General features: G+C 37.3%; 1 protein-coding gene across 8 annotated transcripts in view; it reads left to right on the forward strand.

Annotated features, from left to right (window-relative positions):
* The first annotated feature begins 2,814 nt into the window (after positions 1-2,814).
* LOC148846173 (FAM91 carboxy-terminus protein) overlaps positions 2,815-15,339 on the forward strand; it is a 96,543-nt gene continuing 84,018 nt past the window's right edge. Inside the window, exons 1-6 of one of the 8 annotated variants that reach the window (XM_088955381.1) lie at positions 2,889-3,123; positions 4,322-4,472; positions 5,477-5,532; positions 5,641-5,825; positions 9,554-9,671; positions 10,406-10,502. In XM_088955381.1, coding sequence (XP_088811507.1) covers positions 9,642-9,671; positions 10,406-10,502 — 127 coding nt within the window. In that variant the 5' untranslated portion in view covers positions 2,889-3,123; positions 4,322-4,472; positions 5,477-5,532; positions 5,641-5,825; positions 9,554-9,641. Of the gene's footprint in view, positions 3,124-3,188; positions 3,377-4,127; positions 4,199-4,321; positions 4,473-5,476; positions 5,533-5,640; positions 5,826-9,553; positions 9,672-10,405; positions 10,503-15,339 lie in introns of all 8 variants that reach the window. The other 7 variants (XM_088955376.1, XM_088955378.1, XM_088955377.1 and 4 more) reach the window with 7 other exon arrangements.

A 15,339-nucleotide genomic window follows, 5' to 3' on the forward strand; every position in this document is an offset into this window, starting at 1 on the left:
GTTAGTTTAAATGCACTTGTTGGATTAAATGTGATATTTTGATAGCATGGACTTCAAAGTTGAATTCATCACTGAAAAATGTTAGACAGTTGTATGCACTAAGCTCCAATCAGAATTATGTACATTACGAATTTATTGTAAATGAATAAAATACATATTTGATTCATATTCCTGTGGTGTGTTTCTGTGTAATACTCTTAAACTTGACACTTATGAGACTCGCGTTAGTTTAGAATGTTCACAGCCATTGGATAGAGACAGGTGTTCTAGTCTAGTTCGCTCTCTTTTTCTTTTATCTCTTTATGGAGCATTTTTCCTAATCGAATTAGAAGATTATACAAATCTAATTTAGATTTGGACTCTATTAAGAGATAAGCCTTATCCTCTTAAGAGGATGAGTGCTCAATACCCATTTCCAAACCCAGATTCGCCCCATGTCACATAACAACTTAAATTGTCATGTGACAACTTAATTTATCATATTAATTATGGGCCTTAGGCCCATTAGGTAGAAGGCTCACGACCCAAGGGAGTTCCTCGGCCAACTTAGGCCTAATTTGTATGGTGTGGGACCCCACAATGACCTCACATAAGTTCACATGGGTTCGGCCCAACCTCTGTGAAAAGGCTTGGTCGAACCCATTGCTAAACGCAATGAACCCTTGAGCACATCACTATGAGCTCAATATGACCCAACATTTACACCTAGATGATCTTTAAATTCAGCCATTTTATGAAGACATAAGGATAATGGACTTAAGTAAGATAAAATACATCAAATAATTAGCCCTATAAAGGTCTCTTACACTTAACCTCTTGGTCCATAATGATCAAACACTACTCGACAGGGAATGACATTTCCCCTAGCTGCAAGGTACACCGTCACACTCTCTGCTCGGATGAATCCCGAGAATTAAAACCTTTTGCAAACATTTTTTTATAAAGCATAATATGCAAAACCAAATTTCAAACATAGTTGAAATCCACTGTTGATAGTTTAGGTTTCCATCAGAGAGAGTATAAGCCCTATCATTCACTTTGTCCAACAAAGGGGCCGACCCTATCACTATGATCACCCACTTAAGTGAATTCTCAGACTGCCCCAACATACGTAGGTTTTGACCTTCAATGGATTTCACTAATTGGCATATCAAATATATCCCAATCTGACACCTAGTGTAGTACCATAATCAAGTCTAGGGGTTATGTGTAACTCTCCAGTTTTGCCCATCAATCTCTAATGTCCAAGGCATAACTAGAAAATGGTATGGGTTTAGTGTTTCAACCAAACACATTGATTGTGCTTTTGGTCTAACCCTAGCAGCTGAAACAAGTTGCCCCAACTTCTTTGGCAGCACATCAGTGTCAACCTTGCTAGGATAAACTCCTCAAGTCTATCCAACGGTTGAGAACATTCTAAGCTAACACAAGTCTCATAATTGTTTAGTTTAAGGGGTAATTTCATAGAAACATACCAATATCAACATGAAACAATAATGTACTTGTATTCATTTACAATAAATGTATCTGTACATCAATCTGATTGGAGCTAAGGGTATACACTATCTAACAACATCTAATTGCACTTAGCTATCAAACAACGCTATATAAACATTTTTTAACCACTCTCTTGTTTTTAAGTTCTATGGGCTTTGCCATAGGGTTTTGTGCATTGTATAAGGCCTATGGGGCCTATGGGCATTGCCATAGGGTTCAACATTGTTGTTGTTTTTGTGTATTATGTAAGGCATGTGGACGTTACTACAAGGCTTTTGCATTGTTGTTGTTTTGGTGCATTGTGTGAGGCTTGTTGTTGTTGCCACAAAGCTTTGCACTTTTGTTGATGCCACAAGGCTTTGCATTGTTGTTGATGCTTGGGGCTCTTAAGCTATTTCCATTTGAGTTGTTGTAGATGATTAGTAGTATTGGATAATTAAGTATGCAATATGTTGTGTTGTGCATTTATATTCTTGCAATGAAAAGCATATTTAAATTATGGAAGAGTAGGCAATACATTGAAAGTAAATTTGTAAAGACATAAAAATATAAAAGATTTTGGAACACACACTAAAATTAATATTTATTTCATTTCTAGTAATTATTTATTGCTTTTTGTGATAAAGATATTTTCAATAATTATTTATAAATCTAGTTTCATTTTTTATTTTACAATAAATTTTTGATAGTTATTAGAGATTAAACTTTGTTATCTAACTTTTTGAAATTTAATTTATTGTTCTTATTGGATTTATTGTATTTTTGTTATACATTTATTTTCAATAATTATGCAATTTTGTTGTAATATATTGATTAATATTTATTAGATATTGAATTATTATTGGAGATTATACTATTTACTGATTAATTTAATATACTTTCAGTATTTATTGGATTTCTGTAATTATTGTAGTTTGTTATTTTTATAATTATCATATTTATTATATTTTTGTTATAAATTTATTTTCAATAATTATGTATTTTTCTTTATAAAATTTTAATATTATTGGATATTAAACTATTATTATTTATTAAAGATTAAACTATTAATTTAGCTGAAATTTATTATTATTGTTTTTGTATTATAAAAAATTATAAACATAATATATAAAATACAAATAATTATTAGTTATTAAAAAATTAAAATATATAAAAAATATTATTTATCCTTATATATTTCTATTATTTATCTTTTGCTTAACAAAGTCTGTACATCCGTCCCCGCTAATATAATGAAACCAAACCGATGCTTTCAATTTTTGAAAATTACCGAACGAAACCGAATCAATAAATTTGGCTAATCGGATTTTTAGGTTTGCTTTCATCGGTTCGATTCACCTTGGTTTTTAGAATTTCATTTTTATTTTTTAATGAGCACCCCCTCGCCGCCTCTGGGCTTCAGTCAGCTGAGAACATCTCTATTCTGGCTTCAAAAATGAAATCGAATCCTCTACGGTTCTACTCGTAACACAGCGCCAATTTTCTTCTTCTTATTTCCCTTGTTGGTGACTCGGTGCTAAAAACAGTCTACCGGACGTCCCATCTCTCGTCCTCAAGTTCCGGCTGGCAACTTTACGACGATCTACGGCGCTCCACGACCTACGACGGTGACTCTACTCCTAACAGGTTTGTTTGCCTCCTATATTCTCCTCCTCCTTCAGGCTTTCAATTGGAGTCCTTCTCTTCTGCAGTTATCCATAAATCAAGAACTCTGAAATTTCTGAATATTTCTCTCCAAATCTCACTCACGCCTAAGCTTGTGGGAATTGAGAAGAATTCTGAAGATTTCTATCCAAATCTCACGACTGGAAGAAAAGCTCAGACCTTAGAATTAGATCCATCCATGCTTGTTTTCTATAGACTTCTCCAGAAAACCTAGGTAAGTTCCGTTGATCATTTTCTTCTCTTCTTTTTAATCGAAAATGTGGTTTGATCCAGTTCCTAAAATTGAAGTTCTAGTTCAGGATAAATGCATTCGTGTAATTTGTTGAACCTCTGTGAAGAAAAATTGGTCAAAAGTTGTAGGGTTGACGGAGGAGTCTTCAATCTCTCAGAGCGATACTAAAATCCGTTGGAAGAGAATTTGTTGGCGCTGGCTATGTTTCCTCGGGTTCTAGTTCAATTGATTATTCAACGTAACGCCGTTTAAAGTTTGATCAGATCTTTTTCTTCGTTAGCTGGAATTCGAATTTGTCTAGAATTCCACCCTTGTTATCTCTTTGCTTACCGGACGGCATTTAGATTTTGGACTCAATTATTATATCAGCTTTGAAGCTACCCTGATTTGATCTCGATTCAATTCAATCATTTAGGACTCTAGGAAGATTGATCTGGGTTACTGCAAAAACGCACAGCCTACCCATTATCATTGAAAACCCAGAAAGCTCTGGCAGTATGGTTTTGTGGCTTATTTACTTAGGTGTGTCTTTTTATAGTTTTCTTTTGACTTGTTTCATGTAGTTTGTATGTGCATTGTATTCTTGGATGTCTAAAGTTGTGAAATCCAGTAAAGCTCCTGGACTTGCTTGCCCATTTGGCATGTCATACTTTAGTTTTTATCTTTCAAGATGCCTATTTCATTTCTGGTCCAATGTAGCTCTCATTGTTTTTTTTGTAAACTTCTGTTTTAGGTAACCTGCATGATGCTGTCATATATGGTTCTACACTTATTTTAATCCATCAATAGATTAGAATATTGATGGTAAGGTCTTTGGCTGGTTTTAGCGGAGACTTGAGATTGAATCCCACCTCATATGTTCTTAAACATGATATTGTTCTGAATTGCTTAAAATGGATTTTTTATTTCTCCAATTTTGATATTCAGGGTGAATATTGCCACTTTTTATAATGCAACACATTCCAGCAACAATTGAGGAACAACTCCTTCTAAAGTCAATCAAGGAAGAATGCCCCTGGGAGAATCTTCCGAAACGACTTCAAGCAACTCTGTCTTCTAAGGAAGAATGGCATAGGAGGTTGGAATTGCATTTGGTGATATATTTCTTTTTCATTATTGTATCCTAAATAACTCTCTCCTCCTGGTACTTTCTCCATTCTCTTTCATCAAAATGTACTTTGATCAGGGCTGCAAATGGATCTGACTTATTCCAATTCAAATTCAAATCTGATTCATTTTAGCTGAATTCAAGATATCTATTTAACCATAATCTGATTGGATCAGGTTTAAAACTGTGATCTGTTTCTTAATCAGATTGAATCTGAATATTGCTTGATCCAATCTGAATATACAGTTTTACAAATAAATACAGCTGGAGCTGAGAAAATTGTACCTGGGTATTTGAAATTGAAAGAATGTGGGTTTATGATTTTGTTAACTGGAAGTGTATTTGATGCTGATAATAAAAAACTTAACTAGGTGTTCACTTAGAAAATCTGTATAGTGACAGAATTCCTCCCTTATAATCTCTTTGGGGATCTCCCCTCTAATGTACATCCTCTCATATTTCCTCTTCTAGTTTAATGAAATTTGGTTAAACTTTTCTCAAAAAAAAAAAAAAAAAGAGAACTAAATGTGCATTTGAACAAAGAAGAATTTCAAATACCATGGGTTTATGGGTATGTTAACTAATTGTTGTATTTGAACAAAGAAGGAGAACATGGGTTTGAAAGAACTTTTTCTCTGGGTACTTTTTGTTTGATAAGTTGTCACGTATTTGAACTCAACATTTTTAGTTGAGAATGGACCTCTCTTTTTTGAGAGTTGAAGCATGCACTTCTTAGATGCTTTTTCTTGATAAGTTACTATTCCACTTGTCTGAAGAAGAGGCCGGCCCTAAGGTCTGAGTTGGTTCTTGCATCAAGTTGAATAGCCATACATAATATTACCATAAGTGGTCCATAACCATTTGTCTAGAGGGTCCTTCTTTATCAATCTAATGGGTTGAAGCCCCAAATCACTTGTGTCTATTAAAAAAGCTGCAAACCACTTGTTATTCTCAAACTTGTTTGCAAATTGCAGGTTGATGGTGAAGGGATAAGAGATCCATCATATGGATGGCCGAACCCTGCAGGAAGGTAGGGCGAAATTTCAAAAATTTCTCTCTCTCCCATCTGTGAATCGCATTCCCTGTTTTAGAAAATCTGTATTTTCAAGGATCAATCTTGAACCAAGAACTGAACCAGATCTGAAACCAAAAGGTAGGAGAGGGAGGTACCTGATACAAAGAAACAATATCTCCCAATGAAGGTGTTCACACCCAAGGAAAGCTCCAAAGACTGTTCCAACTGAAGATGACACAACGTAGGGTGGAGCAGAATCAGCAGGTTCTTCACAAGAACTGAATCCTTCAGCAAGAATTCGATGGAGGGTATGTGAGTACAACTTCAGATTAGCTTTTCTCAAAAAACTGATATCAAGAACTCTTATTGATCGCTCCTACAGTGGAGATCGAACTAGCAATGGCGGCAGCAGGAGGAGGACGCAAGAGCAGAAGATGGCGTAGTCTTACTGTAGCTGTCTTCTCTCTTTCTGTGATCTGAGATCTGTTGTGATGAGATGTTGTGTCTGGAGGTTCGCCCTCCTCCTCCTTTTATAGCCTTAAAGAGAACTTCTAATCTCATTAGGAGTTTCCTAATCCAAATCTGTATTTGGATCATGACTTCTCTTTAAGAGATAAGGATAAACCTTTATCTTATCTGCAGATTAGATCAGCCCTCCTAATCTTATTAGGAGTTTCCAGATCCAAATATTCCAAATCCAAATCTGTATCTGGATCTGGACTCTCTAAGTGGATAGGGATAACTCCCTATCCTATCTACTGATCCAAATCCTAGATCCGCCCCCTTCTTTAACTAATCAAATTAGACCAATTTGAATTGGGCTTTAGGCCCATTAAGTCTATGTGCTCACTAACCTTCCAAACTGTTGCCCAGTTGGGTTTCCTTGTATGGTGTGGGACCCAAACATTGATCTACACATCGACCACATGAGTTCAACCTAGCATCTTTATATCTTTATATAAATATATTTTGCAAAAACAAATTTCAACGATTGAAATTGGTTGCCAGTAGTCTTTAGTTTCCATCAGAGAGAGTGCATCTCCGATCATTACCTTTGTCCGACAAAGGGGCTGATTCTGTCACTGTGATCACCCACTCAGATGAATTCTTGGATTGTCCCAACATACCTAGGTTTTGACCCCGCTCTAAGGATTTCACTGATTGGCATATCAAAGACAACCCAATCTGACACCTAGTGCAATATCATAATCGAGTGTAGGGGTCAGGTGTAACATTCCAGTTTTGCCCATCAATCTCCAAGGTCTAGGGCAATACTGGAATTCTGGTCCGGTTCAGGGTTTCAAGAAAACCCACACTGCATGTACCTCAAGTCTTACCCTAGCAGATGAGACAAGCCACCCCAACCAATTTGGCGGCACATCAGTGTCAGCCTTGGTAGGATAAATCTCCCCAGACTTACCCAACGACTGTGAACATTCTAAACTAACACGAGTCTCATATGTGTCCAGTTTAAGGGTATTACATAGAAACACACCATAATAACATGAATCAAATATGTACTTTATTCATTTACAATAAATGTCATAAGGTACATCATTCCGATTGGAGCCATACATAATATTTCCATAAGTGGTCCATAACCATTTGTCTAGAGGGTCATTCTTTATCAATCTAATGGGTTGAAGCCCCAAATCACTTGTGTCCATTAAAAAAGCTACAAACCACTTGTTATTCTCAAACTTGTTTGCAAATTGTAGGTTGATGGCCATTTGTATATGGTAGGAAGTTAGGAAGGTAGAATCTTCTTGGAGAGGTAAGGAAGCAAAAGTGCTGAACATAAAGGACTTCAGACCAATTAGTTTGATAAGCAGCCCTTATAAACTGTTGGCAAAAGTGCTGGCAGGAAGGCTGGGAAAGGTAATTTAGGAGATAGGGGAAAATTAGATGGCTTTTGTAGAAGGAAGGCAAATTTTGGATGGAGTGCTGGTGGCTAGTGAATGAATAGATTCAAGGTTAAGTGGGGAAGATTAGTCTTGTTGTGTAAGTTAGACATATAGAAGGCATACAACCATGTTGAATGGGGATTCTTGGAGGAGATGCAAAGGTTGATGGGGTTTGGGGAGGTTTGGAGAGGGTGGATATATAGGTGCATTTCATCAGCCTCCTCATTGTTAATGAATGGGGTGTCATCAAAAAATTTTGAAGCATCTAGAGGGTTGAGGCAGGGACTCACTTTCACCCTTTATTGTTTTAGTCATGGAAGCACTAAACCTAATCATGAAGAAAGGAGTGCAGGGGGGTGGTTAGAAGGTTTTAGTCGGACATGAAGGCCTGTGTATCTCTCACCTACAATATGCTGATGATACACTAATATTCCTAGATGCTTTAGCAAATCAAGTTTTGAACCTTTGAGATGCTGACTGGTCTGAAGGTGAATTTAGAGAAAAGTTTACTGATAGGAGTTGGGAACCTGTGTTGAGGAAGTGAGACAATATGCGTAAGTGCTGGAAGGTAGGGGAGGCTAGATAGATGGAAAGCCAAGTATCTATCTTTGGGTGAGATAATAACACTCATAAAGTGTTTTATTCTTCCCTTGTAGTGTGGCAAACTTTATGTGGAAGTTTTTCTCCTTCCTGTTTGGAGAGAATGTCTTTCATCCTTTGGTCCCAGCAGAGCTATTTTCCAAGTGGCTGAAAATCAGAGGAAGTAAGAAAGCCAAAATCCTGTGGAGCTGTATCCATTTGCAGTATGCTGGTCCATTTGGAAAGAGAGAAACAGAAGAGTTTTTGTGGACAAGGCAAATAATATTGAATATTTTCTAGCAGGAGTGGGCAACTTAATTGCAGCTTGGGCTCTCAGTCTTCCAGAGCTTGACTGATTAGTAGTTGAATGTTGAATCCTTGTAATTTTGATTCCTTTTCAGTGTAATTTCTGATTAGTAGTTGGTTTGTTAATTAGACAACCATCTTTCTGAGATGTAATGCCTGTTTTTCAGTTTTATTGAAATTTCCTTTTTATCCTTCAAAAAGAAAAAAAAAAGGGAAAGAAGCAAAGAAACTATTATGATTACAGTGGCACATTGGTTGAAACCATTGGCATTGTTCTCCAATGTCTCAATGGATGACATCGTAAGAAGTTGGAAGGAAGTGGCTGATTTGTCTACTAGGTTGACTGTTATCAATCCTCAATGGTCTCCACCGAGAAGGGGGTTTATCAGCTCAACTTTGATGGGAGTAGTTTGGGAAACCCCGGGAATTCAGGAATTGGAGGTGTATTAAGAAATGATGAGGGCAAAATAATAGCTTTTTGTTCAAGCCCGATTGGTGTAAGTGACTCACTAAGGGCCGAAATTATGGCAACGCTAAAGGAAGTACAAAGGGCAAGGATATTGAGCATTATAAATCTAACCGTTGAAGGAGACTCAAAGTTGGTTATGGGATGGCTAGAAAGAGAAGAGGCAATTTGGTGGAACTATAACAATGAAAAGAAGAAATTTAGGTGGCTAACAAAAGACATGGAAGTGAGACTACAATGGATCAAAAGAAGTGCAAATTCCATGATCGACACCTTAGCTAAACAAGGGGTGGGAAGTGATGAACATTTTTGGGCACAACTGTATGACAATGGAAGATTTTTTAGGGGAGAGATAAAACGGTTTATCTCTCACTGATTGTATCTTTATATTGTACTCACTGTTTTCTTATTAATCAATGAAGTTCAAAGCCATTCATAAAAAATAACCTATCTATTGTTATTGTTTCTCCTTTCTTTAGGACTACATGTTTTGTAGTTGCAACTGTGAAACATTTCTGCCATATGGAATTCATTCCTAACTGATTCTGTGGTTCAATTCAAATGTTTTCTTTTGCTATCCAACTATCATATTGTGAATTTATTTTCTAAGTTTTCCATTACAGTTTCCTGTACAAGTCATGTAGGCTATTCTTTTTCAGCATATCATCACATTATTTAGTGATGTAAAACTTAATATTGTGCTGGTTTACTGTTTTCTTTTTCTAATGTTCTTAGTAATCTTTTTGGATTAATTTGGCTAACACCTTTGTTATACACATAGGGTAGTAGAACATTGCATAAAGAAACGACTTCAATGGAATACCTGTTTTGCTCGCAAAGTAATTAAAGAAAGCGAATATTATGAGGAGATGATGCGTTACTTGCGTAAGAATCTAGCGGTGCGGATTGAACCCAACTATTCTTTGTTCTACTACAATTGCAGAATAGTTGATCATCCCACTGTGTTCTTTTTTTATTGGTAAATCATGCCACAGGGTTTGTTTATCTGTTCATTGTAATGTTTAATTAAGTGTATTACCTTTTGTTACAACACAGAATACCCAAAAAGAGTGTACTAGATATATTTTGTTTTTGCAGAAGAATCTGCAGTCACCTACTTTAGCATGATTCTCATAATGACCAACCATAATGCCTCTATGAAATCTCTTCAACTAATGAATTTAGGATGATTGGGCTCATAAACAGTAAATCATTTATATCATATCTGTTTTATTCTGAACTTCAGTTGGTTTTATCATCCCATTTATTTATATTGGGAATGCCATTTCACCATGAGTGCCTTGGGGATGCTTGGCAACTATCAAGAAGTTCACTTTCATCTAGCAGGGAAGGATCTCTGCTACTGTGGCTCAGAGCTTGGGAAGAGCATCAGAGTTCCAGTGCCGGAGGGAATATAGATTGATTCTTTTATTGATAAAAAAGTCTTCCTATTTATTTATATTTGTTTTTGCAGTATTGATTCTGTTGTTTAGCATGTAATCTTAAATACTTAAATATTTAATTTACAAATGTCTGATAATTCATTATTTTGTTATTTTCTTATCTTGATTTTCTGTCTATTATTATTTCCCAATTCTTGGATAAATTGAGTTTATCATTACAATATTTGCAGCTCTTTCCATATCACCTTGCAGAATACGTTTGTCGAGTAATGCGGGTGTCACCTTTCAGATATTACTGTGACATGATCTTTGAGGTTATGAAAAATGGTAAGAGGGCATTATAGAATTCTCCTTCCATTGCTTTGATATGTTATTGTTTTCTGGGTAGAGAAAGAAGAACAAAAGGGAAGAAGCAGAGACAAGAAGAGAGAGAAGAGAGAAGAGAAAAGAAGAAGAGAGAAACAAAAAATGGAGAGGCAAAAGTTGTGTTGGTGGCGCCAGCTTTTTCTTATACAATAGGGCAACACAAAAAGGGTAAAAAGTCCAGAGTACCCCTATGGCCCATAATACATAAAGAACTAATTGTTTTCACACTCCCCCTCAAGTTGGGACATAATTGTCAATCAAGCCCAACTTGTCACACAAGTTATTGTGCATAGATGATGAAAGCCCTTTGTGAAGATATCTGCAAGTTGTTCTTCAAAGATAACATAGGGACTACACACTTATCCACTTACGATTTTCTCCTTGATGAAATGCTTGTCAACCTCAATATGTTTAGTTCTATCATGGAGAATAGGGTTGGCTGCAATGTTGATAGCAGCCTTATTATCACAATAAAGTGGCATGGGATTATCAACAGTAAATCCCAGTTCACCTAACATGTTTTTTATCTACATAACCTCAGCAACTCCATGGGACATAGCTCTATACTCCGCTTTTGCACTGGACTTAACTACCACATTTTGTTTTTGCTTCGCCATGTGACTATGTTTCCTCCTACAAAAGTGCAATATCCACTTGTATACTTCCTGTCATCTATTGCCCTTGCCCAATCTGTGTACACTTCAACTTTTAAATGCTCATGTTTCTAGAGCAACAAACCAGCACCTGAGAACTTTTTCAGGTATCTAAGAATTCTCTCAGCAGCTTCAAGATGTGTAGTCTTGGGATTATGCATAAATTGACTAAGAACACTCACAACATAAGCAATGTCGGGTCTGGTCATGAACAAATATAAGAGCCTGCCAACAAGTCTTTGGAATTGCTTTACATCTTTTATAGGTTCTCCCTGACTGTCACCCAACCTGTAATTTTGATCAATAGGTGAATCAACCAGCTTCACCCCTTACTTCCCAGTGTCCTCCAATAGATCAAGAACATATTTCCTTTGAGAGATGAATATCCCCCTTTTGGAGCGAGCAACTTCAATTCCAAGGAAATAGCGCAAGGGACTTAGATCTTTCACTTCAAATTGTGTGGCCAAGAACTCTTTCAATTTCTGTATTTCTGCTATCCAGTCACCGATGACTACTACGTCATCAACATACACAATTAAGGCTGCAATTTTTCCTTCATCTTTCTTCATAAACAATGTGTGGTTTGATTGACACTGTTTAAACCCTATCTGTCGAATAGCTAAGTGAAACTTGCTAAACCAGACCCACAGTGATTGCTTTAGCCCATACAAAGATTTTTTCAACCTGCATACCTTCTCCTCACTATCTTTTGCACAAAAGCCTGGGGTTGAGTCATGTACACTTCTTCTTCTATATCACCATTCAAGAAAGCATTTTTAGTGTCTACTTGATGAAGATCGCAGTCAAAATTAGCTACCAAAGATAGGAAGACTCTAATGGAATTCATCTTGGCAACATGCGCAAAAGTATCTGCATAGTCCACACCGTACACTTGAGTAAACCCTTTTGCTACCAATCTTTCCTTGTACCTTTCCACTGTACCATCAGCCTTGTGTTTAACTGTGAACACCCACTTACAGCCCATTGGTTCTTTTCCTCTAGGAAGATCAACCAACTCCCAAGTGCCATTTTTATGTAAGGCATCAATTTCTTCCTTCATTGCACCTGTCCATTCAGGTATAGATAAGGCTTTTGTCACATTCTTAAGGATAGAGACATTGTCAATGGAGGTAAGAAAAGCACAAAAAGAGGGTGAAACATGATTATAGGAAACAAAATGGGAGATAGGATGCTTAGTAGTACAAGATCTAACACCCATTTTCTTAGCAATAGGAACATCCAAATTACTAATAGCAGAATCATCAACATCAATAGGATCAGACATATCAATAGGAACAAGAATACTTAGGTGAGGAAGATCTGCCTCTAGAGAGTCTGATGAGATTGGTGGCATAACTTCAGGTTGCTCTGTAGTTGTTGAACTTTGCTGACCCTTATTACGACGAAAGAAGACACAGAATGGAGGAGGATCAGGAAGAGGAGGGAGCTGAACTTGTGCTTGAGCGCGTTTCTCCTCCACCCTACTCTCCCCCTGAGGAGAAATAGGAAAAAAAGGAACGTTCTCAAAAAAGGAGACATCCATGGAAACATAATACCTATGAGAAACCGGATCAAAGCATCAATAGCCCTTTTGAGAGGAAGGATAACCCAAGAAGACACATGCACGGGGGTCAAGTTTATCACGAGTAGGAGATAAATTATGGACAAAGCATCGACAACCAAAAACATGCATAGGAATGGAGAACCAAGGGGCCTTGGGAAACAACAACTGATGTGGAGCCTTGTACCCTAACACCATGGCATACGGTTGATAATATATGCAGCAGACGTAATGGCTACAATCCATAAACGTTTAGGAACATTCATGTGCAATAACAACCCATGAGCAACTTCAAGAAGATGCGAGTTCTTTTGTTTAGCAACACCGTTTTGTTAAGATGTTTTAGCACAAGAGCTGTGATGAAGAGAACCACATGAGGCAAAAAACTCTGTAAGATCACTATGGAAATATTCTTTTGCATTGTCAGACTAAACGATGTGGATCTCAGTTTGAAACTGGGTAAATATCATGTGCTAAAAATTTTGCACAATCTGTGGTACCTCATCTTTGGATCGCATTGGATAAACCCTTGTATCGAGAATAGTCATCAATCAATGTGATAAAATATTTATATCCCGTCTTAGAAGGTAGTGTGGGGCCCCAAACATCAGAGTAGATGATATGAAAAGGAAAATAAGATCTTTTATTTTTCACTGGAAAAGAGTTTCTATAATGTTTACTCAATTGACACGTTTGACACTACAACTCATTTACTAACAAAGACTTAAATAACTCTGGAAACACAATCTTCAAAGACTCAAAAAACAAATGACCAAGACGACTATGCCATAAATAAGCTTTTTACTAGAATGACTCATAGACTTTGAAGCAATAAGACCAACTTTACACCATATTACTTCTACCAATCATTCTCTTGGAGGTCAAATCCTGAAAGACACAATAAGAAGGGAAAAGGTTACTGAGCAATTTAAGGAATGAGTAATACTGCTAATAGAAAGTAAATTGATAGGTAACTTAGGAACATGTAACGCATTAGAGAGAGTGAGGCCAAAAGGCAGAGAGTTGGTTCCTTGACCAACAATGGAAGAGAGGGACCCATCAGCTAGTCTCACATTGTCTCTCCCAGAGAGGAGGTTATATGCTTGAAACAAATTGGACTTACCTGTCATGTGATTTGAGGCTCCAGAGTCAATGATCCAAGGAGACTCAGATGAGTGAGATGAAACATGGAAGGCAGTAGCAGAGTTACCTGATGTAGATGCAAAAGAGGTAGATGGTGTAAGACCTGAGTCCATCTAACGAAGTGTCCTACCATACAATTCCAAATGATCACAGAAGGAATTGATAATCTCTTCCTTTGGATCAGAACCAATAGGGCGATCGTGAGGTACAGTGGGGGATGAGGTCTCTTGAGTTGCCACATTTGCTGAATTGTACTTCTTTTGGCTTTGCTGTATTGGCTTCTTATTTTGATCAGTTGATTTTTTGCTCAACTCTAGAGCCCACTTCGGCTTCCCATGAAGACTCCAACAAGTCTCTCTAGTGTGCCTAGGTTGCTGACAATGAGTACACCACAGTTTGTCTTTATCTTCCACCCCTGTTTTGGAACCACCCTTCTTAAAAGGGTTGTCGCCATTCACATTAGTACCACCCCTAGCTATCAAAGCAACTGGCTCCCCCTCAGAAGTATTCATCACATTTCTTCTACTTTCTTCTGACTGCACTAGAGCATAAACTTCTTGCACTGAAGGGAGGTCTTTACTTCTAAGGATTTGAACCCTAATAGATTCATACATAGGGTTCAGTCCCAGTAGAAAGGAAAACACCCTCTGTTGGGAGGCTAGAGTCTTGTAGGCTTTGGCATCATCTTCACATTTCCAATTCACATTCTGGTAGTGATCCAACTCCTTCCAAACTAAAGTCAGGTCTGAGTAATATATGGAAAGACTTCTTTCCCCTTGCTTACATGTAGTAGACACAGCTTGCAGTTGATATATTTTCGCATAGTGTCACTGTTCTGAATATGTTGTTTTTGCTTGTTCCCAAATTTCAGCAGCAGTCTCAGCCCACATAAAATTTCTCCTTACTTGTGGGAGCATTGATACAAGTAACCACGACATTACCATTCTATTCTATTGGTTCCATTTGTCGTGTTCAGCACTCTCAGACCTTGGTTTTTTAATTCTCCCATTGATGTACCCAAATTTTCCCCTTGCTATAATGTAAAGCTTAATCCCTCTTGACCACTCCAAATAATTGAGGCCATCTAATGGAACAACAGCCATGGGGAAGGTCATGTCAACACTCCCACCTAGTTCACTATAGCTGGAAGACATACCTGAGGTGGCTGTATCTTCAGAGGTCATGGAAAAAAAGGACAACTGAAAAGCACTTCCAATTACAGACCAGATGTGTCAAACACACAAATGTAGGTTCTGGTATCGGACAGCACTGAGACAAACTTTACCAGAAAAAAAATTCACACATCTGACAACAATCCGACACCAGAAAAGAGTGCAACCACAGTGCTAGGTTATCCCCAAAAAAAACGTCACAGTACAAAGGAGAAGGTCCTTCAGTCACAGTTATTCATTCAAGAAAGGTCACACAATGACCATAGCCA

The sequence above is a fragment of the Nelumbo lutea genome, chromosome 7, assembly GCF_056320005.1.
Source record: "Nelumbo lutea isolate HS-2025 chromosome 7, American lotus-T2T, whole genome shotgun sequence".
Lineage (NCBI taxonomy): Eukaryota > Viridiplantae > Streptophyta > Magnoliopsida > Proteales > Nelumbonaceae > Nelumbo > Nelumbo lutea.